The 25,972-nt window shown below is 34.7% G+C and overlaps 2 protein-coding genes across 3 annotated transcripts; one reads left to right on the top strand and one right to left on the bottom strand.

Moving 5' to 3' along the window:
• The first annotated feature begins 7,139 nt into the window (after positions 1-7,139).
• Positions 7,140-13,328, top strand: LOC21401123 (kanadaptin). The gene is given in 13 exon segments (XM_024167508.1): positions 7,140-7,532; positions 7,534-7,623; positions 7,719-7,804; positions 8,456-8,535; positions 8,911-8,966; positions 9,396-9,444; positions 9,819-9,965; positions 10,090-10,185; positions 10,837-10,950; positions 11,086-11,216; positions 11,398-11,639; positions 11,768-12,583; positions 12,681-13,328. Coding segments are annotated over 13 exon segments (2,217 nt in total). The 5' UTR covers positions 7,140-7,272; the 3' UTR covers positions 12,731-13,328.
• A 3,494-nt stretch (positions 13,329-16,822) lies between these two features.
• On the bottom strand, positions 16,823-25,004 carry LOC21401124 (DNA-directed RNA polymerase 2, chloroplastic/mitochondrial). 2 transcript variants are annotated; one of them, XM_024167535.1, is made up of 19 exons: positions 24,055-25,004; positions 23,353-23,556; positions 23,142-23,263; positions 22,991-23,057; positions 22,519-22,577; positions 21,825-21,942; positions 21,586-21,699; positions 21,133-21,264; positions 20,638-21,054; positions 20,259-20,309; positions 19,519-19,589; positions 19,282-19,366; positions 18,873-19,025; positions 18,661-18,735; positions 18,478-18,567; positions 18,151-18,198; positions 17,423-17,537; positions 17,237-17,340; positions 16,823-17,103 (listed from the first exon to the last, which is right to left on the bottom strand). In XM_024167535.1, exons 1-19 carry the CDS (start codon positions 24,727-24,729, stop codon positions 16,993-16,995), a joined length of 2,811 nt encoding a protein of 936 aa, XP_024023303.1. In that variant the 5' UTR covers positions 24,730-25,004; the 3' UTR covers positions 16,823-16,992. The 2 variants fall into 2 exon arrangements, with proteins under 2 accessions (XP_024023303.1, XP_024023304.1); XM_024167536.1 differs by lacking the exons at positions 16,823-17,103; positions 17,237-17,340; positions 17,423-17,537; positions 18,151-18,198 and having other exon boundaries at positions 18,508-18,582.
• Between the last annotated feature and the right edge of the window lie 968 nt (positions 25,005-25,972).

Genomic DNA, 25,972 nt, shown 5'->3' on the forward strand with positions numbered 1-25,972 from the left:
AATCTTTAGGTCATGCATGTAATGTGAAGAACATGCGGAAGACAAGAATCTAAAGATGATAGTCTAAATCTTATGATCCACAATCGAGGGAATAAATTAAGTTGGGCGCTTTATTCATGTTAAGATTGTTATGTTGTCTACTTCCTAACGGAGATGGCTTGTCTTGGTCGTCGGAGGTGGGACTCCATGGGGGGAGACATTGATATAGTTTCTAATGGTGAAATCTATATTGGATCGGACCAAAGTTGAATTGTTTTAATTAATAATTCTGTTTGAATAAAATAATTCACTTTTGACGAATTATATGATGTCATCTTAATCCTGAGATGGATGATGAACCCGTATGCTTGACTTGTATCCTTTGATGTACTAAAGGGAGACATCCTGACATTATGTAAACGTACGCTTGCCGGTACATTGGGGGTATGACTCGTGTGTGCGTAGATTTGTTATTCATAGATAGTGGAATCCATAGCTCCTATAAAGAGTCAATGATATCCTCTTATACATTATCAGTGGATTGGAAAATACGAGCGCTCGGCCATTAGACTACTCTGTGTTATCTAATGGTTTACTGTTTGTAATAATACGAATAGTATTTTTCTGATGGTATGATAATGGAACATAAGATAAATATAATCGGGAAGGTAAAACGGAACTTGACCTCAAGTCGATTATGGATATCCTATGAGGATGATATACTAATATATTGAGTCATGGACTAGAGCTAATCAGAGCTTTGTAAATACACTATATAAATCGAGAGTGCAGCTCTAGGCTTATAGTGGAATAGCACTAGAGTTTTATAATCATGAGACAGACTTGTTGGTTTACAAGTAGCGTTGTGATTATAGGAGCTTGATTTATATATGTCCATCGGGTCCCTTTGCTAGCTCACATAATTTCCTGTAACGATACGATGTATTTCCTACAAAAATTGGTAACTTGTGTTATTTCCGTAAAAGAGGTTCAAAGTTAATTCAAGGGTGATTTATCGGGTGAATTAATTGATAAATTAATTCTAGATAAATTGGTTGAATTATTGTTTTAAGAGTTGTTTAATGTAGGAAGACTATTATATGACTGTTTTGATCAGGCAATTTCTCTATTGGGTTGTTTGAATCAAAATTGAGGCTCTATGTAAGTTTTTCGTATTGAAAAACTAGGAAAACAACTTTCGTCAGTGCAGACCGGTCGACCGGTTGTAACGTAAAATGCATGCTGACGTGGCAAATCGACTCTAGATGCGATTAGAACTTTGGAAAACCTAATTGTTACGGAAGTATGACTTCCTAAACACTATAAATAGCCTATTAAGTCACATTACTCATAAGATCACTGGAGAGACTTTTTAGAGGCTATTGATAAAAGATTCCTGAGAGGAAAAATTGTTTAATTCTCAAGAACAATTTTTTTCTTTGGCTCTCTTGTGATTGGAAGGAGATCAAGAATACCTAGAGGAGATTAACGACGTGTGCCCACCCGCACACCGATTGTGGAAACGAGAATAGCAAAGAAGACCAGTTGGTTGAGGCTCTTCCGGTTGCTGTTTGGAACGCTTAGATCTGTCAGACATGCAGTTTCCTGAAATCTCAAAAGGTATGTTTTAGATCTTTAGTATTTATGTTATATAGCATCATGAACATGTTCTTGTTTGGCTTTGACGTTGATTAAAATTTTTAAATTCCGCTGCGCACTCGATGCCATTAATTTTCCAACAGAAGGTTCTTAACCCTGCCAAGAGCCCCAAGGGGAATCCATGAGGCCGACCCCTCCAAGGAGGAGGAGCCTCCATGAAAAAGGTTCTTTAACTTGTAAAGAGCCCCAAGGGGCATCCACGAGGCCGACCCCTCCAAGGAGGAGAGGCCTCCATAAAGAAAGTTCTTAAACCTGCCAAGAGCCCCAAGGGGCATCCACGAGGCCGACCCCTCCAAGGAGGAGAGACCTTCATGAAGAAGGTTCTTAAACCTGCTAAGAGCCCCAAGGGGCATCCCCGAGGCCGACCCCTCTAAGGATGAGAGGCCTCCATAAAGAAAGTTCTTAAACCTGCCAAGATCCCCAAGGGGCATCCACGAGGCCGACCCCTCCAAGGAGGAGGGGCCTCTATAAAGAAGGTTCTTAAACCTGTCAAGAGCCCCAAGGGGCATCCATCTAGGAGGCCGACCCCTCCAAGGAGGAGAGGCCCCCATATAGAAGGTTCTTAAACCTGCCAAGAGCCCCAAGGGGCATCCACAAGGCCGGCCCCTACAAGGAGGAGAGGCCTCCATGAAGAAGGTTCTTAAACCTGCTAAGAGCCCCAAGGGGCATCCATGAGGCCGACCCTTCTAAGGAGGAGATGCATTCAGACGTCCGAGCCTTCCAAGGAGGAGAGGCCTCTAGACGGCCGACCCTTCTAAGGAGGAGAGGCCTCCAGACGGCCAACCCTTCTAAGGAGGAGAGACCTCATAGGAAGCCGACCGTATAAACATGGGTTCACATCTCCAGAAAGGCCCTTGAGTGGACAAAGGAGTTATGTTTAGGTTTGAAGAATGTCAGTAATGCAGGCATTAATTACAAGCCCATAAACCACCCTTTAATGGACGGTGGATGATTAAAGGGGGATGTGCATAGCCGTAATAGGGGACAAATTAGATGAGTGAACAGTGAAAATGGTGGTGACAGGCTATGGGTCTGGGCTCATAGGATAGTAGGCCACTCAAGTGGATGAGCCTACCAAGAAAAATCACCCATGAAGTAATCTCTATAAAAGGGGCAAGGCCCCGAATGAAATAGGAGAGGATTTTTGGCTATTTTTCATTTGTAATCAGAGAATAGAGAGCTGATTTTATGTAATCCAAAAAGAGCCCAAAGGTAATATAATACACAAGTGGATGTAGCTCTTCATTAACAGAGTGAACCACTATAAATTTCGGGTGTCCTCTCATTCAAGCATTATTCTCATGCTTCCAAAAATATAATAAACACTTCATAGCATAATTTCAAATATACAGCTAATTTTTAGCCGGTAACCTCACGGGATACCAGAGGGTGATCCGGCGTATTTCTATTGACGAAATTTCACCGTCAACAGGCTCAATTGAGGCATGATGAAACGCTACTGATGGGAGCTTTTCAATTCTCAATGGAGGAAACACAGTGGCAAACAACAAAGGAAAAAGGGGAGGTGGCGAGTGAGGTATTTTTTCGTATAGAAATTTGCTCCATTAAGCATGTTTAGTTTGTTCTCTACCGTTTTTCAACGAGCTCTACTATTTTACACTTGAGCTTGAGCTCTACTTTTTTACAGTTGAGATTAATTGTTTTTACAATACTTGAGCTAGACTTAAGTTTGAGCTTTTGGGGTTATTAAAGTAAATTTTTTCATTCACAGACCGTGATTCCAACCGAGCCATCACTCCAACCAGCATTAGAGCCGATAGATGATCCGATTTTCATTCAGGTAATATGATGTTTTCTCAAAATGTAGTTATGTTTTAAATTTAAGAGTTTTGCATGTTTACTAACCTTGTTTTTTTTTTTTCTCAATTTTGTTTGCAGGTAGAAGATATTGAATCGTTGAAATTGATTTTAGCGAAAGAGGAACATTTCTCGTGCAAATCAGCATAAGATCTAGATTAGAGGATTATTGTAAAACTGTCAAGGAGAATCTCAATGGGAAAGAACTTAAGCGTTTTCGGGAGACCCAATTTGGCCTTCTCCTCGATGTTCCTAATCACTACAACATTCAAGCCAACTTCTGTTGTACTTTATTCTTTGGCAAATTAAAGTAAAAAAGGATTACAAGATGTGGATGAAGGCACAAGGAACACCGATGCGGTTTTCTATGGAGGAATATGCTATGATCACAGGACTTAACTTCGCTCCGGTGAAAGCCGATGAGAAATTAGAGAGAGCAAAAAAGAACACCCATCTAAAACACAAACATTTCAACGCAATCGATAATGTATCTGTTGTTGATCCTGAAAAAATGCTTAAGGGAATGGAGCCTATCGAAGACGATGACAGGACAAAGATCTCTTCTTTTGTTTCTTAACGACGTGTTATTGAGGCCAGAACCTAAAAGTCACATTGACAAAATGGTTAACGATATCTTCTTATTTGACAATTAAGACTGGGGACTCCAAACTTATAAAAAAACCACAAGTTCCCTTAGGAATAACTAAAAGGCAAAGCAGAGGAGCAACAGAAAAATAAGTCCATGGTATTCAACGGTTTTGTGCATGCATTCCAGGTAAATATTCAGATTTAGCATTGGACTGTAACTAGATATACATATCTGTTATTTCTACTGCGCGGTAGAGCATCTCTACCGTGCATTAGAGGTATAATTTAGGCCCCGTTCATTTCGCTAATTCGAGTTTAGAATTCGAGTTTTGTTATAGTAAAAAGCTCTCATAAACAATCACATCTAACTTTTTTGCTACAGTAAAAAGCTCACATAAAATCACATCTCAACTCGAATTAAAAACTCGAATCAGCGAATTAAACGGGCCCTTAATGTCTCGTTCATTTCACTGATTTGAATTTAGAATTCGAGTTTTGCTACAGTAAAAAAACTCTCAGAAACAGTCACATTTAACTTTTTTGTTACAGTAAAACGCTTTCACATAAAGTCACATCTCAACTCGAATTAAAAACTCGAATCAGCGAACTAAACGGGCTCTAAGTATCTCTATCGTGCAGTGGATTAATTCTACTGTATAGTAGAATTACATTTCACGTTTGTTTTTTCTTTTTATAATAAATTTGTTAACTTTATGAAATGAAAGATTACGTCAAACTAATCCTAACATTTATATTTATTTGAACATCTAGACGTGAATATACGAGATGGTGCCTGTTGTTGCAAACAAGTTTGCACATAAGAGGGATGAGAATTTGCTACCAGGCAACCGTTCAGTAAGTTATAACAAAAAGAATAACTACTATACGTACGCTTGATTTTTTTGTACTTCTTTTACAAAATATTTTGAAGAATTTAGAAATTAAAAAAAAAAATCATACATCAACTGTTTAATATTTAGTTTTAACTTTTATTATTTTCTTTTTATTATTATATTATCACGTTATTCATGATCTTTGCGCTTCACGAGAATTCCTATTATATTAGGATTTTTTTTGTACTTGTAATTTTAGAAATAAGATAACTTATAGATGTGAATTTGGAATGGAAACTAAAAAAAAAAAAAAAAAAAAGAGAAAACCTAATTCAAACATATAAAAAAAAAGATCTTTCAAAGTTTATGTGAATAAACAAAAAATATGCAAATGAAAATAACAATTAATTGGTGGCTGCAATTATAATTTAATAGCAACTCTACACCTAACCTACTATAAATTGTATAATTTGAATCATGTTACTCCAAGTGTTTTTTTAAATAAATAAAAAATCATAATCGAGTCCACATCGAATAGGAAAATAAAAGTAATCAACCATATTACTATATTTAAAAGGGCCTAAGGGAAACAAAATGCAATAGTAGATTTAACAAACTGAGTCCCACATGGCTTAAAAAATATTATCTATATCCTTATCTAAATAGGCTTGTTTATAATTTTGGCGAAGCCTTGAATCATGTACAGTGTATAGGGAGAAAGAGGGAAATAAATTATCTTAAAAAAAAAAAATCAAGATTTGAGATGAATTAAAATCAATAGACCAATAGTTTACATAAGTTAATAAATATGTCAAATTATTGTTTTTGTCCATAACTTATCTGATTATGAACCATAACTTGACAAGTTATTGTCCATAATTCACGGTTTTTGTTCATAATTTGTCTGGCTATGAACCATAACTTGATAAGTTTATCTATAACTTATCTAGTTATGAACCATAACTTAACAAGTTATGGCCTATTAATTTCTATAATTAAAAATTGACCTATATACTTTCTTAAACTTTTCGTATTGGCCTATTTTTTACTATTTTTGTATATGAAGCCTCAAATCATGTATAGTGTATACAAGCTAAGCCAGTAACATTGGTGTACTTTTTGCCGCAAAGCCCTCCTTCCCTCAATTTAATCGATTTGATAGTTGAGGGTTCGTTTTCTTAAAATTAAAATAAAATTGATCGAAGTATCATACATTAAAGAGAACGGCTAATTCGTGTAAATTATCTAATTATATATTGCGCTCTAATACATTAATATTCTTTTAAATGTCATATATACTTTTATTGGTGAAGTAAACTTTTCTTTTTTATACATGAAGTAAACTTTTTTTTAAATGGTACATGAAGTAAACTTTTAAATACTAAATTAATTTTCAAATAACAATATGTAATAATTAAATCAAAAGGTTAACATGTGAAAAACACAATCAAATGTCAAATTTATCATTACCATTAAACTATTTTTTTGGTTAAAATTTAAGTGTCATTTTCATTTAAATATTATAATTTGACATTGACACGTCATTTTTTTTATAACATTAACACATTAATTTAATATTTGTATAGATGATACTCCAACTATTTTCTGATATACCCATATATATTTTTATATGGTGCTGGTGTGAAGCCAAAAAAATTAAAACAAAAATCAAGATGACGTATTTTCGTCCATCCAAGAAAAGAGAAAATCATTTAAATGGTTGTTTTTTGACCAACATGGCCGAACTTTTTATTTTTTAAATAAATGGCTAAATTTTTTTTTATCTTAACAAAATGGCTTTTTGTTTTTTAATAGTTAAATCAGTGATTGAACAATAATCAATCACCGATTCATTTTATATTTTACCATTGATTTATCATTAACAAACATAAATTTGTTGATTAAAATTAATTAATTACTAATTAATTTTAGTTAATTATTAATTAATTTTGATTCACAATGAAATATCATCGAATTAATCAGTGATGGACCACTAAAGGCTAATTTATTTAATATATTTAAACTCAAATAATTAATTATGTCACAGTATTTTTTTATTACAAAAAATTTAAATTTTAAACGTCAAAATTAAAAATTATGATTTGAATATACATTCTAAACAAATTCTAAATTAATCAGATCACTAAATTAATAAAAAAAAAAAAAACCATTTCTCTAATTTTACAAAACTTCCTCCATTTTTCTAAAAAAATCCTTAAAAAATAGTCATTTACTTCTATATTCCGAAAAAAAGTTGTATTTTCGGCCGGTTAGGCCCGATCCACTAGATTTGCCGCCTCCCATCGTCGATCGACGGCTCATCGGATCTGTTTTGTATAAATATAGCTGTTGTGAAGCTTCTCCCTCTCCTCACTGTCTCTCTTGGTGCGTTACGATGACGACCGCCATGGGTCCTCCTCCTCCGAGAACCCCCAACCCTCTCGAAACCCCGGACCAAACTTCTTCTTCTTCTTCTTCTTCTTCTTCAGTTCCTTCAGCAGATTCTACAATGAAGACTCCCATGGGACCTCCTCCTCCTTCCAAGGAACCTAGCGCTCCAGACGCACCACCAGCTGCCCAAAACGACGTCGCAGAAGGCGGTGACAACCACACCTCTCGTGACTCCCAGAGAATTGCTGTTCCCTACACAAAAAACCTACACGATTCCTCCTTGGAGTGGACCTCCGTGCCACCACTTCTTTTTCGAGGTTCTTAAGGAAGGCTCTATAATCGACCAATTCGATGTGTAAGTTCATTTTTTCTGGATTTTTTTGTGTGTGGTTGTTCATGTTGTTTTCTGTGATTGAATTGCGTTTTTTTGGTGTTTTCATTTCTGTGCAGACACGAGAAAGGGGCTTACATGTTTGGGCGCGTGGATCTTTGTGACTTTGTGCTTGATCACGCGACCATTTCTCGCTTTCATGCCGGTATTTACCTTCTCTCTCTCTCTCAATTATTTGAGCTCAAGTGCCTTACTTTATCATTCAATCAAGAAAAAGTGTTAAACTTTATAAGGCATTTCATAAATTGAAGTTTGAACAATGTGTGCTGTGACACCTATTTTAGTTTATGAATTGTGATTCGAGCTAGTCCCTTTGCCAAACTGAGACTTTTGGCCGAATGTGTCACTCGTGTTAAAGCTGTGTTGCATATCTTGTTAGCTCAGTAAGAGTGAGATTATAGTTGTTTTCTATGGTACTTGTCTCTCATTCCTCTTCTTGATAAGCAAGCGCGTCTTCTTAGTTGTTGGTGCTCATGTTATGTACGTCGATGATGTAAATAGGTTTTCGCACTTTGCTCCCTTGTCCACTTACCCAATTTTTGTAGTAAATTCTTGATTAAGCCATGAATTTAGAGTTATAGTGGGCAAAGTTCACCCTCCATTTTCTTTGAAATAGTAAGCTTTTGAAATATATTTTTCGCATATGCATGTGAAATAACATTGTTCCTATATAATATCAAGTTGCTCTAACGTTTTTTCATTATTATATATGTTCTCCATATATCTATAGTGTTTGGATTTGTTTCTCATTTTTCATTCCCAAATCAATGGTGTTAACTTGTTTTCTATAATCCAGTTCTCCAATTCAAACGAAGTGGAGAAGCCTATGTTTATGATCTCGGTAGCACCCATGGTACTTTCATAAACAAGAATCAGGTATGCTATGCAAGAACTTAGCCTGCATCACATTTTCTAGGGTCACTCCTCAATTCCTTCACAAAATCGTTGAGATACAGCTTAATTCTCAATTATTTTATAAAATTTCTTGGTGAGGGATTGAAGCTTTAAGAAGTGAACATAAAAAAATAAATAACAAGCAGAACTATGACTTGTTACCATTTAGGACCTCTAAGTTCTTTAAACATGTGTGCACACACGCACATGTCGACAGGGATTTTTGTTTGAGTTACACTACACACAAATAAAAAGTCACAAATTGGATGGCTCTTCTCTAATCCAACTGTTTCTACAACATATTCTGGTGGATACGTGATATCTATTTCTGACCAACTTTTACTTCGTCGTGAGGAGGTTGAGAAAAAGAGCTATGTGGATTTACACGTTGGTGATGTCATTCGATTCGGACAGTATGTATCTCTGCATTCAATTTCTTTCTTCCCCTCTTCTTCTGATCTTCTTGTAACTTTGAGTTGGACCACTTCTTAATTTTTGTGATGATATCAAACTTATGATATTTACATTTTGTGATGATGAGATTAAATGTTTTTAATTTTGGCTCTCTTCAATATGTGTATATGAGGCTGCAGCTTTGTTTGTGTCTAAATAAAGAAATGAAATTTTGGGGCTAAAATTCATGCCTAGTTGTCTTATGATGATTATTGAGCCGTGGTACAATGGCATGGATGTAAATAAATTGATGACGTGTAGTTTGGTGAACAATTGAATTTGCCATAGAAGTGTTAGTTATAGATATGTCAAGTTTCTTAGCCTCCATGCTTGTTGCTGTACTTAATTGAGACATTTCGGATTAATTTTGTCTGTTTGTATTTGTGCAGGTCATCTCGTTTGTATATTTTCCAAGGACCAACAGAGCTTATGCCACAAGTAAGCAATCTCACTTTATATATTTCTTGATAAGAAACAAGCATACTTTTATTGACATATTAAAAGCAAGGTTAAATAGAGTTCTGTTCTTTATTGTTATTTTTATTTAATAAGAAAAGATCAAATAAAATGATTTCACATTTTCACTTTTAACATTGTTTCACTCTAAATTTAGGCTTCTATTTCAATATTTTGTTTGATTTTATTTATATTTATATGCATGTGGCTGTTTGTTTGTTGTTTCAAGAGATCAAAATAGGATGATTTTGATTACTTTAATCTCTCAAGATTTTGCATTCAGTTGGCTTTTCTCCACCTGGGAGATTATTGCATAACTTGTTTTTCTCTTGAGGTTATAATGTGTGCTATTTTAGGAAACTGACTTGAAGAAAATAAGAGATGCTAAGATACGAGAAGATATGCTAGATCGAGAAGCTTCACTTCAACGAGCAAGACATCAAGCATCTCTTGCTGAGGGTGTCTCATGGGGCATGGGAGAGGATGCCATTGAAGAAGCTGAGGTTTATGCCACTTTTTAGTAAATAAAAATGATTTGGATATTATATCTGTGTGTATATATTTTTTCAGTTTGATAATTATTCTAATTTAGATGACCGTACTGATTCTTAAAGTTTCGGACATTAGGATGACAGCGATGAGGTAACTTGGCAAACTTACAAAGGACAACTAACAGAGAAGCAAGAAAAAACCCGTGAAAAAGTCATTAAAAGAATGGAAAAGGTTTGTGGTTTCTTTCTCTGTAGTTTCCTTTTTTTTTGGGTTTTTGTTTTTTGTTTTGTTTTTTTTTTTGTGTGTCAGAAATGTTTAACATAATAGCAATATGGATCTATATTGTGTGCATGTTTTTTAATTTTTGATAGGGTTTGGAATCCGTATTTAGCTGGTATCTTTTCGTTTGGTATAGAAGTGTTAAGTTGTTTCCTTTTGAATATTGACGTTGCTTTATGGCAACTTAGGGATAAATGTACTTTTTAGATCACATTATCTGTTATCTACTATTGCTGGGGAATTACCTTGGATATGCTGAAATTATTTTGTCTCGGGTTGTACAAAATTTTCTAGAATACCGCTTCCCACCCTTCTACAGGACTGAACTTGTCTTCTCTTTGGTTTCTTAGGTTCAATTTTTCAGTGAATAAAAAAGCTGAAATTAATTTAAAGTTTCGTAGTGTCGTTCACTGAAGATTTTGTCTTAAACTAGCTTTTTGCTATTACATCAGCATAGCAACCAACCAATCAACAATTTTTATCAGAAATTTATTAATATTCTTGCCATTTACTTAAACCTACCGAGACTATATTGATGTTCTTTTTTTAGCTCAAGGGCTATATTGATGTTCTTGTTTAACATAGATATTCTTTTCTGTTTAGATTTCTCATATGAAGAAAGAAATAGATGCTATTCGCACTAAAGACATATCTCAAGGGGGGTTGACACAAGGGCAACAAACTCAGATTGCTCGAAATGAACAAAGAATAGCACAGGTAAACTTTGATACTAGTTGGTCAAAGCCCAGTCCCTTTGGTTTGCCTGACAACATGATTGTTGAACTGGGGAGCACAAGTTTTTAGCTTTTTTGTAACTGCTGTTTCTAAACGTTTTCCTCTTTCTATTAGTAGATCATGGAGGAACTTGAAAATTTGGAAGAGACACTAAATGAGAGTATTAGAGAAAGTCTTGGCGCACGTGCTGGGACTATAGGTCGTGGGAGGAAGAAAGGAGCAGCAGAAGAAGATGATGAATTTTTAAGGTACCTTGTTTATGATAAGTACTTGTAGAAGCAGTTTCAATAAGATCAGTGGTAGAAGGTTTACAAGTCCTAACATAAAACTTCGGGATGACTTAATTTCATCACTTTTTCAATTTGCTAATTCTTTTGTGATTCTACTCAGAAATGATAATAAATAATTAATTATGTTTTTATTGTCTAGTGATGATGATGACTTCTATGATCGAACAAAGAAAAAGCCTTCTAGTAAAAAGGCTGCTGAACACCAATCTGTTGAAACTGCTGATACCCTTCTTGATAAGAGAGATTCCATCATAAAAGAAATTGAAGACAAGAAAGAGGTGCTTCTGATTGAGAAGAACAAAATGGTGTCTGAGAAAATGGACGAGACAGAAACTGGAGATGCACTTGATGCTTTCATGTCTGGTATTTCATCTCAGCTAGGTGAGAAATGCTGCATCAGATTTACCTGGCTGTATTTTATGCTTGATCCTGGATTTGGTATTTTCTTACTTGATATATCTCACTTTTGAAATTAGCGACGCTTGCTAACTTCCTTACCTTGTTGGCAGTCATTGATAAAACTACCCAACTCCAGGAGGAATTATCAGCTCTCCAGTCTAAACTGGATAGAATATTATACCTCCTGAAGATTGCAGATCCAACAGGTGAAGCTGCTAAGAAAAGAGTTCTGAAGGTACAAGAGTTGAAGCCTAAAAAATCTGCGACTCTTGCAGCTGCCAGCAAGAAGCAACCTACCAAGGAACCAAAGGAAAGTAGCGAGCCTGAAGAACCAGAAAATGGCTCCATGAAGAAAGAAAAAACTGTAGATGCAACTGTGAAGTCAGACAAGAAGCCTGAAGCTGATGAGATTATGCTAGAGGCAATGGAGGGAAAAACTCCCGTATATGTGGAGGCCAAGCCCCAGTGGCTTGGAGCTGTAGAGAACAAGAAAATAGAGGAGAGCCAACAATCAGTGCCTTTAGACGTGCAGGACTCTGATGATTTTGTTGACTATAAAGACAGGAAGAAGATGCTGGTTAATGGTGATGGTTCACAGACAAAAGTAGAAAGTGGGCTTGAAAACGCTGCCCCGGGGTTGATCGTCAGGAAGCGGAAGCAAGTTCATGAAGTTGAAAGTAACAAAAAAGATGCTCGTGAGCAGACGACATCTTCAGCTGAACTTATGGCAATGGATGCTGTGGCGTTACTGTTAAAACATCAAAGGGGGTCTTATGCATCAGGAGAAGACAATAATATAGAGAGCCAAGAAACATTGAAACAGCATCAACCGAGCAAGGATAAAAAGCCTAAACGAGTGTTGGGTCCCGAGAAACCTTCATTTCTTGATAGTACTTCAGATAGTGAAACGTGGGTTCCGCCTGAAGGTTAGCGATTTAATTCCACTCACAAATTGTTATCTGGTTTTATTATCACCTTTCCCTCCCAATTATTGGATTCATCGTCTTTGTGTTTTATGTGCAGGGCAATCTGGTGATGGCCGAACGTCCTTGAATGATCGATATGGCTACTAACTCAAACGAAAGAAGTGACAATTCATTGTTCTACTTCCACATACGAACTATTGGTGGCTTGGTCCGGAACGTCATCGATCGAGTAGGAAACGGTAAACATGACTCAGAAAAATGTATGGTGAGCGCTGATAACCAAAAAAAAAAAAAGAGGGGCCATTGATAACTTCAAGAAGTTGAAGCTAGAGGAAGCATGACTATAGCTTCTACAAGTCGGTTGTTTGAAGAAGCATATAATTATATTCTAAAAATGGTGCTTTCGTGTTTCGTGAGTTCATGTAAAGACTAGTAAAAAGAGAAGAAAGTGAATGTTGGGTGGAAATCAGCACAAATGTTATAAATTGCCTTTTCGCTGTAAGAACATATCATTAAAAAACAAAAAAACAAAAGCAAAAGAAAGAAAAAAGGAAAATGTCGTTTTGTCTTCGAAAATTGAATTACGCTCAATTTAGATCACGCTTAGTTGTTTGATGTACTGAAACACGTCGTTAATTGTTTGTTTATAAGCTTGCAATGGCTAGCGACAACAATGGGGCGGTATAGGGAATGCCTTCTACTATCTGTTACCCAAACTCGTCGGATTGAATTGAGGGTGTGTTTGGTTGAATGGAAAGAAAATGAATAAAATGGAATGAAATTTAAATTTAATGTTTAATTAGATTTATAAAAAAAGAATAGTCATTCAAAAGAAATTGTCATTCACTCATTTTGTATGAATCATCATTACTTACTTACACGGGAGGAATAGTCATTTTAAACTCTTTTCTTTATTTTTTTCATAATTACCCTTTAATATTATAATATAATTATAATATATTATATAGTAGTTATATCTTATAATATGTAACACAATATAATATATAATAAAAATATTAACAGTATAATATAGTTATAATAATATAATAAATAAAAATATGATATAATATCATAGTAATATTGTAACAAATAATATCATATTTATATTAATAACTATAATATTATTATTTTATCATGAGATTATAATAATATTATATTGTATTAATATAATTATGTTTATTATATTAATAATAATATAATAATTAAATATTATTATAATCTTATGATTCTAATATTATTATCTATTATAATATTATAAACATTATGACTACATAATATATTAATCATAATATATTTATTTAATATAATATTCTAATAATATAATAATATATATTATATTATAGTATAATATAATATAGTTGTAGTTTTTAATTATATTATAAAACATTATTATTTATTATAGTGTATTACACATGACTACATAATATATTTATTTAATATAATATTATAATATATCTTATAGTATTCTAATTATGTTAACCATTTTAATAATATTATTATATTCTATATCATAATTATATAATATATTATATTCAAATAATTGTATTATATTATATTAATTATATTGACATATAAAATATTAATGTTATATATTATATAAGGGTAATTTTGTCAACATGAAAATATTTATATTCTATTTTATAGTATTCTTAAAATTACAACTAAATAAATAAATCAATTTTTTTTATTTTATTATCATTATCATTTTCATCCTCATTACAATTACCATTTTCGTACCGCAACCAAACGGTTTTAAATGAGAATAGCGTGGAAATTCATCTTAAACTTGGGTCAAAATATGAAGGGCCCGCGAAGCAAATTTAATTTCAGTATGCAAATCAAATTTTAGACTAGAGCCACAAAATGTCTTATCAAAATGTAACAGACTTTTAAAAACTAAAGCAGCAAATAATGTGTAGGAACTTTCTCTGATATTCCCTTTTTTTAGGACCACTGTGTTCTCTAATCATCAGTCATCAGAACTGCATTAAATCTAATCAGAACTCAAATTAGATTGAAAAATAACAAGTTAAAAAAACTTGACATATAAGTACAACAAACGTATTAAAGAATCTTTCATATATATCCCCCTCTCATATATATATGCCAGGTACTTTTAACTGACATATCATTTAAATTGAGAATCATGCTCTTTTCTTATTAAAACATGTAGCTTGAGAATCATGCTCTTTTGTTATTAAAACATGTAGCTTGTATTCTAAAATCTCGTTTATTTTACCGATTCGAGTTTTTAGTTTTAGATTTTTACATTAAAAACTTTTAAAAAATGTCATATCTAATTTTTTTTACTACAGTTAAAAACTCTTAAAAAATATCATATCTCAATTCAAAATAAAAATTCAAATCTGTAAAGCGAACAAGCCTTAAAACTCCACTGCCGTCTGCCGCTTTGTGGATACGAACGACATACATTTATGATATAAAAATTTGTGGTCGTCTAAAGACATAGAAATTAGAAAAACTGCAGTGTGGTCGTCTTGTGAAAATCGATTTTGTTTTTGTTTGCGTGTGTGTGCGCGCTTTGTTTTTTTGTTTTTTGGTGGGGGGTGGTGGGGCTGAATTTATGAACATCGTTTGCGCAAACAGCCAGTCATCCTAGCTATTTGGGAGAGAGTTTTTCTCTGGACAATTTAGAATTGTCTTGTATAATATTCAGAGTTTATATTTCGCTCAAATTGGTCGAAGAAAAGAAAAAAAAAAAAAAAGAAGTTGAAAATCAAGAAACATAAATGGGTAAACTATTTTTTTTTATACCACTGCCTTTTCTAGATCGACAGAATTATCAAAAAACTGAAAAAAGAAAATCAAGTCAGTGGATAAATTAATTTTGTTGTATAACACTACAGGAGACATTAAGGTCTCGTTCATTTCACCAATTCGAATTTAAAATTCGAGTTTTGTTACAATAAAAAACTCTCAGAAACAGTCACATCTAATTTTTTTACTACAGTAAAAAAACTCACATAAAGGGAGCGTTTGGTATGCGGGAATCAGTAAGAATCATATTCTCAGGAAAATGATGGAAGGTAATATGATTCCTAAGAATAATACATTACTGTGTTTAGTTCCATACAGAAATCTTTTTCAAATTTCCAGAAATATTACATTACTGTGTTTGATTGTTCGCATGGAAGAAGATCCATAATAATAATAATAATATTATTATTATTATTATAATTATTATTATTATTATAATTATTATTATTATAATAAGATTCCCATGATTTTGAGATTCCTGATAATTTAAATAACACCATGTTGGGTTGTATTCAAATTATCTTAAAATGAGGGAAAGTGAATCCCATGGTAATCACTTTCCTGGGAATCTAAAAATTATAATTCTTGTACCAAACATGGTAATATTGCAGATTCTCATTCCTATCCTTAAGATTACTGCATACCAAACGCCCCCAAAGTTACATCTCAACTTAAATTAAAAACTCGAATCAGTGAACTAAATGGACCTTAATCTTCTCATTGGGACGCATGGTTGTACTTGTAACGCTTTCCCAAGAGATCCACAACTCCAAAAAAGCTATAAGCTACAATACTCTACCTCCCTAGGACACAAAAATCTCAAGTCTTACATGTAAAGCTGCATTTTTACACACAATGAACATAAATGCTGCAACAATCGGACCATGATCTAAAGTCATGTTTCATACAAGAGCACAATTTATGGAATACTAAACTGTGCATCAGTGTCCTATGTTGTGATGGGTACAGGATGATGTCTAGTATCCCTCACATAGTTGATTGCCCATATTACCCAACTCCAACCACTGTTATGGGACTGACTCGAACAAAAAACCTTGTTGAAGAGAATGAGCAGCCTTATCACCCCGCCAAATAACCGGTAGTGCCAAGAAACCAAATTTATACACTGTGAATTTGCGTCTGGATTGCCCATATCACCCAACTCCAACCACTGTCATGGGACTGACTCGAACAAAAAACCTTGTTGAAGAGAATGAGCAGCCTTATCACCCCGCCAAATAACCGGTAGTGCCAAGAAACCATATTTATACACTGCGAATTTGAGTCTTGCACCCTACACTGAGAAGCTTGATCTATCATTTTGTGAAAGCTTCATTCATCATTCTCTGATGTTTTCCTTTCCACATGGTAAGTACACGTTCATAAACATTTCATGTCCATCTTGGCAGCAGAAGGGAGTGTCCATAAGTTCAAGGCTTTAATAAGTGAAAAGACATCATACCTCAAGTCAACGTTCTTACAGCTTCAGTGTTGCTGATGTGATACAGCCATTTCTGTGAGGGCTCTCTCTGTCATTTATTTTCCCTTATGCACTTGTAGACGGGATCGCCAAAGATGGAACATCAATAGAAGCATGTGATGACTGAAAGTGGAATAACTCATTGTCTTGATCAGTTGAAGAAATAAGGTGATTTCAACACTTCGTTTAGATCAAAATCGCCTCGCTCAGGCAAGGGAGGAAAGATCAATTCAGGGAAAGATTTTTCAAAGCTCTCCAATAACTGGACAAAAAAAACAAGGATTAATAAGTATACATGTTTTCAACTGGCAGAGGGTAGATTTGACTCCACGAGCAGGCTTGGACATCAGTTACTTTAACATAAAGTTCACACGAAAAGAAAAAAAATACTATACATTCTCGAGTATTGGAGTCTCATATAGTTCCACAAACTTCTCTCGCAGTACCCTGTTCAGTTCATCCACATCACATGCATGTGTCCAGTAGGAATCATGAACTCCTGCATGGAATTCCAGGAAATGGTAATTATTGTAAAACCAAAAGAAAGAAGGTAGCAAAGAAGGTAGAAGCCAAGAACTAACCTGCAAATGTTATGCCTGCCTTTCCGCAGGCAACTGCTGTCATCATCATGTGAGAACTATCAAGGGAATGAACAAAATTTGGTGGGAAAGCTGTTTTGTGCATCCGGGCCGCAACCTATCAAACAATGAAAATCACGTTTCAGATTTTAGGTTCAACAGCTTCGGCCTCAACTGTCCATGTTGGTTTGGTTTTGTTTTGATTTGTCTCTCCCTATCCCGTAATAGCTGTTTTGGTCTCTCTCTCTCTCTGTTTTTTTTTTTTTTTGCTGTTTTGGTCAATTAAACACAAGAAAATAAAACCATTCGGCAAGCAAAACATCCGTGGATGAAAAGAAGGAATAAATCAACTCGGATACCACAATGTCCTTTCTTCTTTATCTGTTGGTTGATTACTAAAGAGAAAACGGATGCACCCATGCTTTCAATAAAGACGAGCATGTCAATTTGTATCCGCGTTTTATTCTCAAAACATTTGAAAGGGCTTCTCGTCATCTTCGCTATTCCATATTCAAATATCCAAAAAGATTCCCAGATGAATCTCAAGTAAATTCAATATTAGTACCATAACTTGTAGCTAGACAGCTTATCACAGAATTTATAATTCAATTTGTTGGAGAAAGGAACATAAAACGAAACAGGAAAAGATGAAGAATATACAATAATCACCATTGTTGGCTGGAGAATAATTCTAGGTAAGAATAGAATTGTGTCAAAAAGAAGAACAATACCTTTTCTGTTTCTCGCTTTACTGTCAAAGTCTGAAGGGAAGTTTTGATCTGCAAAAAGTTAAAAGAAATAATAGATAATAATGAAAAAATAAAAGGTTTTCCAGCAGAGCGGCAACAACAACAACAACAAAAAAATAAAAATAACCTAATTAAAGGTAATGACAACATGGAATGACTAGTTGATCTCTGAGGATGTGATTAGCAATATATATATATATATATATATATATATATATATGTGTGTGTGTGTGTGTGTGTGTGTGTATATCTTCAAGGATAATAAAATTTGCGACTTTTCATTGATATGGAAAATTTTCTCGTACTCACAGAATGATCTCCTAATTTACGGTAAGGTTGCACCACAGGAAGTCCTACCGGAGTTATCCACTGCACGGGCTCATTTTGAGATGCAATAATCTGCTCATATTATAGCTTTATCGTTAAAATATTAATACACGGGGAAAAAAAATCATAAATAGACTGTAACAGGAAGAAAAATTAGGTACAAACTTTTGCACAATTTCCAAGCCAGTCCATGATACTGCGTGCAGCTGCAAACATCTCCCCTAAAGATGTTAAGGTAACCTGTCCATAATAAGTAATCTCATAAGCAAAGACAAATCTTCAAGAACAAACATAGAAATCCACCTATTTACATAGAAAAGCATAAGAATTTGAAACTAGAGATGTGAAGTGATAAGAGTACAAATTATCTCTCTTGCCTTTGCAGCATAACAAGAACAACGAAAGAGCTCCTCGTCATCTGCGATGGCACCTCTTTCCTTCAACCTCTTCTTAATTTGATTCCTAGCACCAATGAAAGTGACGCCATACACTGATGTCATCACCGTCTGCTTCACCAGCTTCCTATTCACCTAGACAGCACGCAACATAAGGGCCAACAATCAGTTACAAGATACCTGGCCAGACATCAGACGATTATATTTGCTTAATTACTCATGCTATGAAGTTTTTACATAGGTTGCGACCCTAAACTAAAAATAGATCCTCAACAAAAAAGAAAAAATTGCAAATTGATCTGGAAATAACAATTTAAATAAAAAAGTCTTAATATTATCTGATATCTTTTGTTATTTGCATCATAAAAATGTATTAAGTCTTGAAAGTAACCTGATTAATTAATATTCTCGCAGATAATGCATCCGGAAAATCTGCAGGATCCTTCTGTGCATCACTACGCATTATTTCCAGTACCCTGCAGTCAAAGTCATAATATTTTTGAAATTAAATTATTTAGTCAGAATTCAGAAACTTCCTCCCAAAATAAGATGGGTATTGCACAATAAGAAATGCCAATGTAGAACAAAGTGGTTTACTGGTTAATCATTACTTAGTGGCTATTTTTACCTCTCAGCTATTCCCGTGTAAACATCTGCAGGTTTGTCTCCTGCAACCAGGTTAACAGCAGCTGCACCCAACTGAATGGATACATTTCAATGAGAAGTACATACATTTGAAATAGAAGCTTAAATATTTCCGCTACGAAAATTTCATTTGCTAGAGAGAGTAAGAGATAGGTAGCTTCTTACAAAATATGGAAAATGCATTTCAATGCGAACCAACACTTGGTCAATATATTGCTAAATGATCTACAGTTCCAACTTCCTATTAAAAATTACACAAGTTCGTCTGTCAACTCCATTACTAACTTCTTAAAGGGGTGAAGATTAATATCCAGGGTTTTAGGAAAAAGTGTAAAACCTGCTACTGCCCTTTAAGAGAAATGTCCCTTAAAACTACGTTGTCTATTAACACAAAGGAAACCAAAAAAAAAAAAAAGGGACATCGAATCTTGTTTTAAGCAACAATAAACGTACAGTTGAAACACCAACCAATATAATAGGCGAAGTGGAGAGAGAGAGACTGAAAAACCATGAAAATTCCCTCGAGCGGGTAGAGGCCTATAAAACTTCCATTGCATCAAAACTTCATATTTTACTATGATGATGCAGTATAAGGGGGAGTGGAAACCTTAAATTTAAAACATTACGTTCTGTTGAATATTCACTGAAAAAAAAAAAGAATATTACCTCGTCTCTTCCAAACATTACATTCAACAGAATATTCACCGGAAAACAGAATATTACCTTGTCTCTTCCAAGGGCAGCATAGTGTTGTAAGCCATTGCAAGAGCCATCCTAGATGCATCAGAAAGAAGAAAAAAACTTAGAACTTGTATACCACAGAAAATTTAATATTACATGATATTGAATGACAGACTTGCGGGGAACCATTAGATAAGGATCTCATGAGTTCAGGGATACAAATTTCAACAGAAAACTAAGAAACTGAAGCATCATTATAAACAGGTGTACGCATAAAACAAAGAAACTTCATGCCAAACTTGCTCAGTTGACAATGACATGACTCTGAAGCTCTTACATTAGTGTATTACATCTTAGTAATCCGTATAAACTTAAATCCTTTATCCACAAAGTATCAAGAGAGAAATCAAACAAAATATACCTGATGTACATGGACGTGTGAAATAAATGTTTTGGCAGAAGTGCTTCTCAAAGCACTGACAAGTTCAATGCACACAGCCAAGAACTGAAATGGATCTTCAGCACTCAACCACCAACGCTTTCCTTCTAGCGGCCTGTCTGAAGAATCAAATATCTCCTCCAAATGATTCTCAGTAAATGCTATTCGACCCTCATAAGATAACTTGTCCACACCACCAGCATATAGATTAGCCAAGTGTATTTTCAGCCAACGCAAGCCAGACTTTCCTAGGGGACATCCCTCTGCGAACTCCAAAATACCCCGGCACATATCTGAACCAAGATGATTTAAGTATGGGTGCATAGGGTATGCACGACCCCGAAAGTCAAGATTGTGAGGATAGTAAAAACCTTCTTCATCCTTCATTTTACGCGCTACCTGCTCCAAATAGGAGTGGGCACAAATTTCTTAGCATAAGGCAGCTGTAGTCTCTTCACAATGCGGAATAGCTCTTACCTCAAATTTAATTTCTGTCTCACACCGCAGTGCATATCTCTCTGCATTTTCTTTTACGACAGACCTTTCTTCCTGTTTCCATTTCCTTAGGAGTGTTTCATCTTCAGTATCCGGTTTATCTGGCAAAGGAACCTGCAATGTTGAATTTTTTTTTTTTTTATTTTTAATAAGAAAGACTTTATATTGATAGAATAATCGATACAACAGAAGAGGACAAGAGGTCCTCAGAGAGCAAAAGCAAATTGAAAACAGAAACAGAAACAGAACAAACACAAATGTCGAAAATTAAAACGGAGACTTCCAAATCAGTTTCAAACAATCAAACTCCCAGCTCAAGGCAAAGTTCAATAGTTTGCAAGCAGCATAAATATATCAGGATACACCTGATCTACTAAAGTACGTCATAACTACAAGAGAGAGAGAGAGAGAGAGAGATGACATCTATAAACTCACATCTTTCCGATCCACCAAATCAGCAATACATTCTCCACTAATCCATAATCTCTCTACAACATTAAGAATCCTCTTATTAATCCTCCATTTTGTATTCCCAAGAGTATCCAAAGCCTAGCAAGTAAAAATACACATTTAAACTTACGAGAACTTAGCAAAAGTCTCGGATAATTATTCATCATTATTTAGGAAAATAAAAGATACTCGGAGAAATACTTGCAACACTTGGATTTACAAACCTCAAAAACTGGCTTCATTTGCTTGTTTGGGGCCCTTTTAACAGCTTCACACTGTTCTCTTGCTCCGTGAGTACGCATGACATACGATGGTAGGAAGAAGTGTGCTCCTTTGTTATAGCTGCGTAAAAATATCACAATGCCACTTAAAAAATAAAAAAATAAAAACAACAACAACAAAGAAACAAGGTTGAGGAATCAAACATAAGGAAGAAAATATGAAATTGCGTTTGCAAAAATATTTAAGCAGCAGTCAAACCCTTGAAAAACCTTCTTAGTTTTCCTGCTCATTGGCCACAAAATTACATATGGAATTAAATAGTCGACTCACTTTTTGCCTGTGAATTACTTTATTTCAAGTCACAAAATTCACCCATGTAAATCTTAGACTGCACATCTCAAAGTACTAAAACAACCACCTACTCCATTTCTATTCCTAAGATATTATATATTTACATGTTCAAACTTCAAACCCAAAAGATTGGCAGGTTTGAAGTCCCTTCACAAAATTGTTTTACCTCACATTGTCATGGCTTTCAACAACAATTGAAAAATATATTTAATTTACTATCAACTTAAATTTGTCTGACTTTATTCAACAATAAAAAAGAAACTTCAAAATACATTATGTCATTTCCTGCTCAAATAAACAAGAAATTAACAAATGAATGCAAGCACAAGACCGAAATGGCCATACCCTGTCCAGTTGACTGGGGTTACCAACATAGGCATATAGGGAATCACCATGTGCTTTACCTGTTAAAATAAAAAATCACTCATTTAAAATCCAGCTGAGAGAGAGAATTAAACCGTCAACCAGAAGAGAATAACAGAAACAAAAGCATAAATACAGTCGTAATAATAATAGTAACAGCAGTAATAATAAGTAAATAAGTCGAATCCCTACTTCTAGAGTTTCGGAAGATGTGTTCATTTTCCAAAAAGTTGAGAAATCTTAGGAAACCAAGACCCCAAAAATGGAAAGCATAAACAAGTGTAAACAACGATGTTGAAGGATGAATATTAGCTCTTAATCAATTCCAGTGTAATGAAACAATTTTATCCACCTACATCCAAACCCTAAAACGATTAAAAAATAGAACGCCTGCCAACATGCAATTTCCATTGTTTCTTGAGTAATGGAAAGGAAATAATGGGGGTTTACTTACAGTTCTCTCAATGCCTTTGAGCACTAAAGGGTCACACTCAATGAAACCACATACTTTGCCAGAATCTCTGTCAAAAGCAAATATAAGAAGCACTATTTAAAAGGTTCTGAGGAAATGTAAATCTATTACTAAGCTAGATGTGTGATCTTACTTTGCACCTAATCTCCTAAGAGTGTGTACAAATGCTGGTCGTAAATCAGGCGGATCATCAGCCACCTGTTCAGCTTGTATAAAAGCCGTTTGAAGCAACAATTCAATTAGACGAACTCCAACCTGAAAAGTACAAGCGAGAAAGTGGTTATTTAGAAAGCATATTCAGTAAATATTAACCTTTAACCAGAAATCACAAGGACTATACAAACCCTAGCCTTGATGTTATATCCCCAGCTGTCTTCGCCTTGTCTGTTCACTATCCGTCTCATTTTCCGCAGATTGTTTTCTTTCATCAACTTGGTAATGTTCTTCTTCAATTTCTTCTCTTCCTTATCATCCATCTCCCCTTCAATTACCTCACACCTATAAATTTTTTTCCTTCCAGTTTTTTGCAACAATCTGTGTAATTTGACCTAACTCATTCAAGATGTAACAAAACATCAACACTCATCTCAGGAGATAGAGCAGGAAGGAGTGGTGGGAGTGAAACTAGTGCCTAGAGTGAAACAGCACGCTTGGTCTAGGGATTTACTCAAAAAACAATCATAACAAGCAGTGTTATCAGACATCAGTAGCACTCGGCACCACAACTTGCGGGTCCTAGATAGTTGTGGTGCCAGCACCACCGGAGCCCTTTAAGCATTTTTCAACCATAAAATGATTAAAGGTCAGTTCCCATCTTAAAAAGAGAAACTAAGCCTAGCCAAAAAAAAAAGGCATGGCTTAAGCAAAACAAATCAGAAGCATATTATCATACCCAACAAAAGCAACCAAACAAGAGCATATTAAAAATGTTGGTTCAGTACGACGAAGAAACTCATTACCAATCCCTTGAACCAAGCAGTAATGTCCAAAAAGAAAGTAAGACATGAAAAAAAAAAAAAAAAGAGAGGAAAGCCAAGCTCTCAAACCTCCTGCTCAATGGCTTCGCCAATGGCCATGGAAGCATGAACCACCCTGGTAACTCCTTTCCCTTCTTTTGTCATCAAAAAACCCATCAACTTATGCATCGCGATCACCGCCATCATATCCGCCGGTAACTGAACAAAGTATGGCGCATAAACACTCCTACACTTCCTCTCTACACAGAGCTTTTGCTCGTCTTTTATGGCCTCTCTCAGAGGCTCAAACCAACCAAGGAACAAGGATTTCATGTAGGGCAAATTCGGCGCCAGCTTCTTCTTGCACATCTCGTCCACCATCTGCTTGTACTCGTTCGACGCCTTCTCCCACGCTTCCGTTTCGAGCTTCACTTGCCTTCTTCTCAGAGATTCATAAGCTCTTCCCATCGGCCTTTTCACTTCCTCCTCTTCAATCGTCTCTCGCGGCGATCCTCGAAACTCATCGTCGTCGTAGGAAACCGCCTCCGCCACACTCGCATACCGCCTCGTCGGAATTCTCAACCATCCGAAACCGGCCTTGCAGTTAGAATCGCGAGTCGAGCTGAAAATCAGTTCGAAAGGACGAAACTTTTGGTCGGTAGTGAAATCGGAAGGCTGTGATTTTCCCGGAAGGCATTGAGAAATGAGGAGGCGGCGATAAGGGCGGTTTCTCCAAAACGCTTGCTTGACATAGTTTCTCCACATTTATACTCAATATTAACCTCCTCTTCGCTGTCACCGTCCGAAATGGTCGGAAATGGCGGATTCCGGTGCTGATAAATGTGGATAATTGTTGGTGTTGAACGTCAAATCACGTCAAGATTTGAGGGAATTTAATGGCGAAGACAGACCATCGAATCTGGGAAGAATAAGAGGAAGAAGAAGAAAGAACGGGAGGAGAGAGAAAGAGAGGGAAAGAAATATACGAATGGCGAAGAAGAAGAAGACGACGACGACGCCGACTTTTAAACCCCCTTAAGCCTCCGCTAACGCTATACTTCAGTGCGGTTCCTCAGTTTTTAATTTAAGTTGGAATCCAATATTTTTTTAGAATTTTTAATTATAATAAAAAAAATTAAATGTGATATTTTTTAAGAGTTTTTAATTGTAAAATTTTAGAGATCGTTTAGTTTATTAATTTAGTTTTTAATTTGAATTAAAATGTAATTTTATATAAAAAAATTTACTGTAATAAAAAAATTAAATATAATTATTTTTTAAAATTTTTTTGTGTAATAAAACTTGAATTCTAAATTTAAATCGGTGAAATGAATATGACTTGAGACTAAAAGGAAGCCTTCTTTATTCTCTCTTTATCTATCGATTCCTTTCCATTCCTCGTGCTATAAGTTGGTATTTGTTAACGTTTTGGGCCTTTCAACAATTTTTTATGCCTAAAAATGAAATAGAAAAAATTACTGATCTTCATTAATATTTTTTTTATTAATATAATTATTTGATTAAAAAAATATTAATAAAAAAGAATAAAAATTTAAATTTATACACTTTATGAAATATTTGTCTTATTTTTCTCAATAAAATATAAAGATAAAGTATATAAACGTTAACAACCTGACCTAATGACGCGCTTTGACTACTTTTTAATTTTTTATTATTTTCTTTTAATTTGGGAACCTATATAGAAGCTGTTATTTTAGTCATAAGATTAATGAGACGTTTAGTTCATGGATTAGAATCATGTGATTAAAATTATTTTTGATTTACGTGTATTTTTTGTGAAAGAAAACACTGTAGTGAACCATGAACCGTGATTCAAATATGATTTAAATCCTCTAACCAAACGTCCCCTAATTTTTTTAATCACATAATCTGTGAGTAGCCGCATTAAAAGTTTAAAAAATCTTAATAAATATCTCTTAAAAGTGTATGAATTTAGACTTTTATCATTTATTCTTGATTAATGCCATTTTTAATCAAATAACTATAT

The sequence above is a fragment of the Morus notabilis genome, unplaced genomic scaffold (assembly GCF_000414095.1).
Source record: "Morus notabilis unplaced genomic scaffold, ASM41409v2 Scaffold948, whole genome shotgun sequence".
In the NCBI taxonomy this organism is placed as follows: Eukaryota; Viridiplantae; Streptophyta; class Magnoliopsida; order Rosales; family Moraceae; genus Morus; species Morus notabilis.

Coding starts and splice junctions, on each gene's coding strand:
- LOC21401124 (XM_024167535.1), bottom strand. CDS start 24,729: ATGTGGAGAAACTATGTCAAGCAAGCGTTTTGGAGAAACCGCCCTTAT. Junction 19,590..20,258: donor CTGCCCTTGGAAGAGACAAG/GTAATATTCTGT, acceptor GTATCCATTCAG/TTGGGTGCAGCTGCTGTTAA. Junction 17,538..18,150: donor TAAAGCGAGAAACAGAAAAG/GTATTGTTCTTC, acceptor ATTGTTTGATAG/GTTGCGGCCCGGATGCACAA.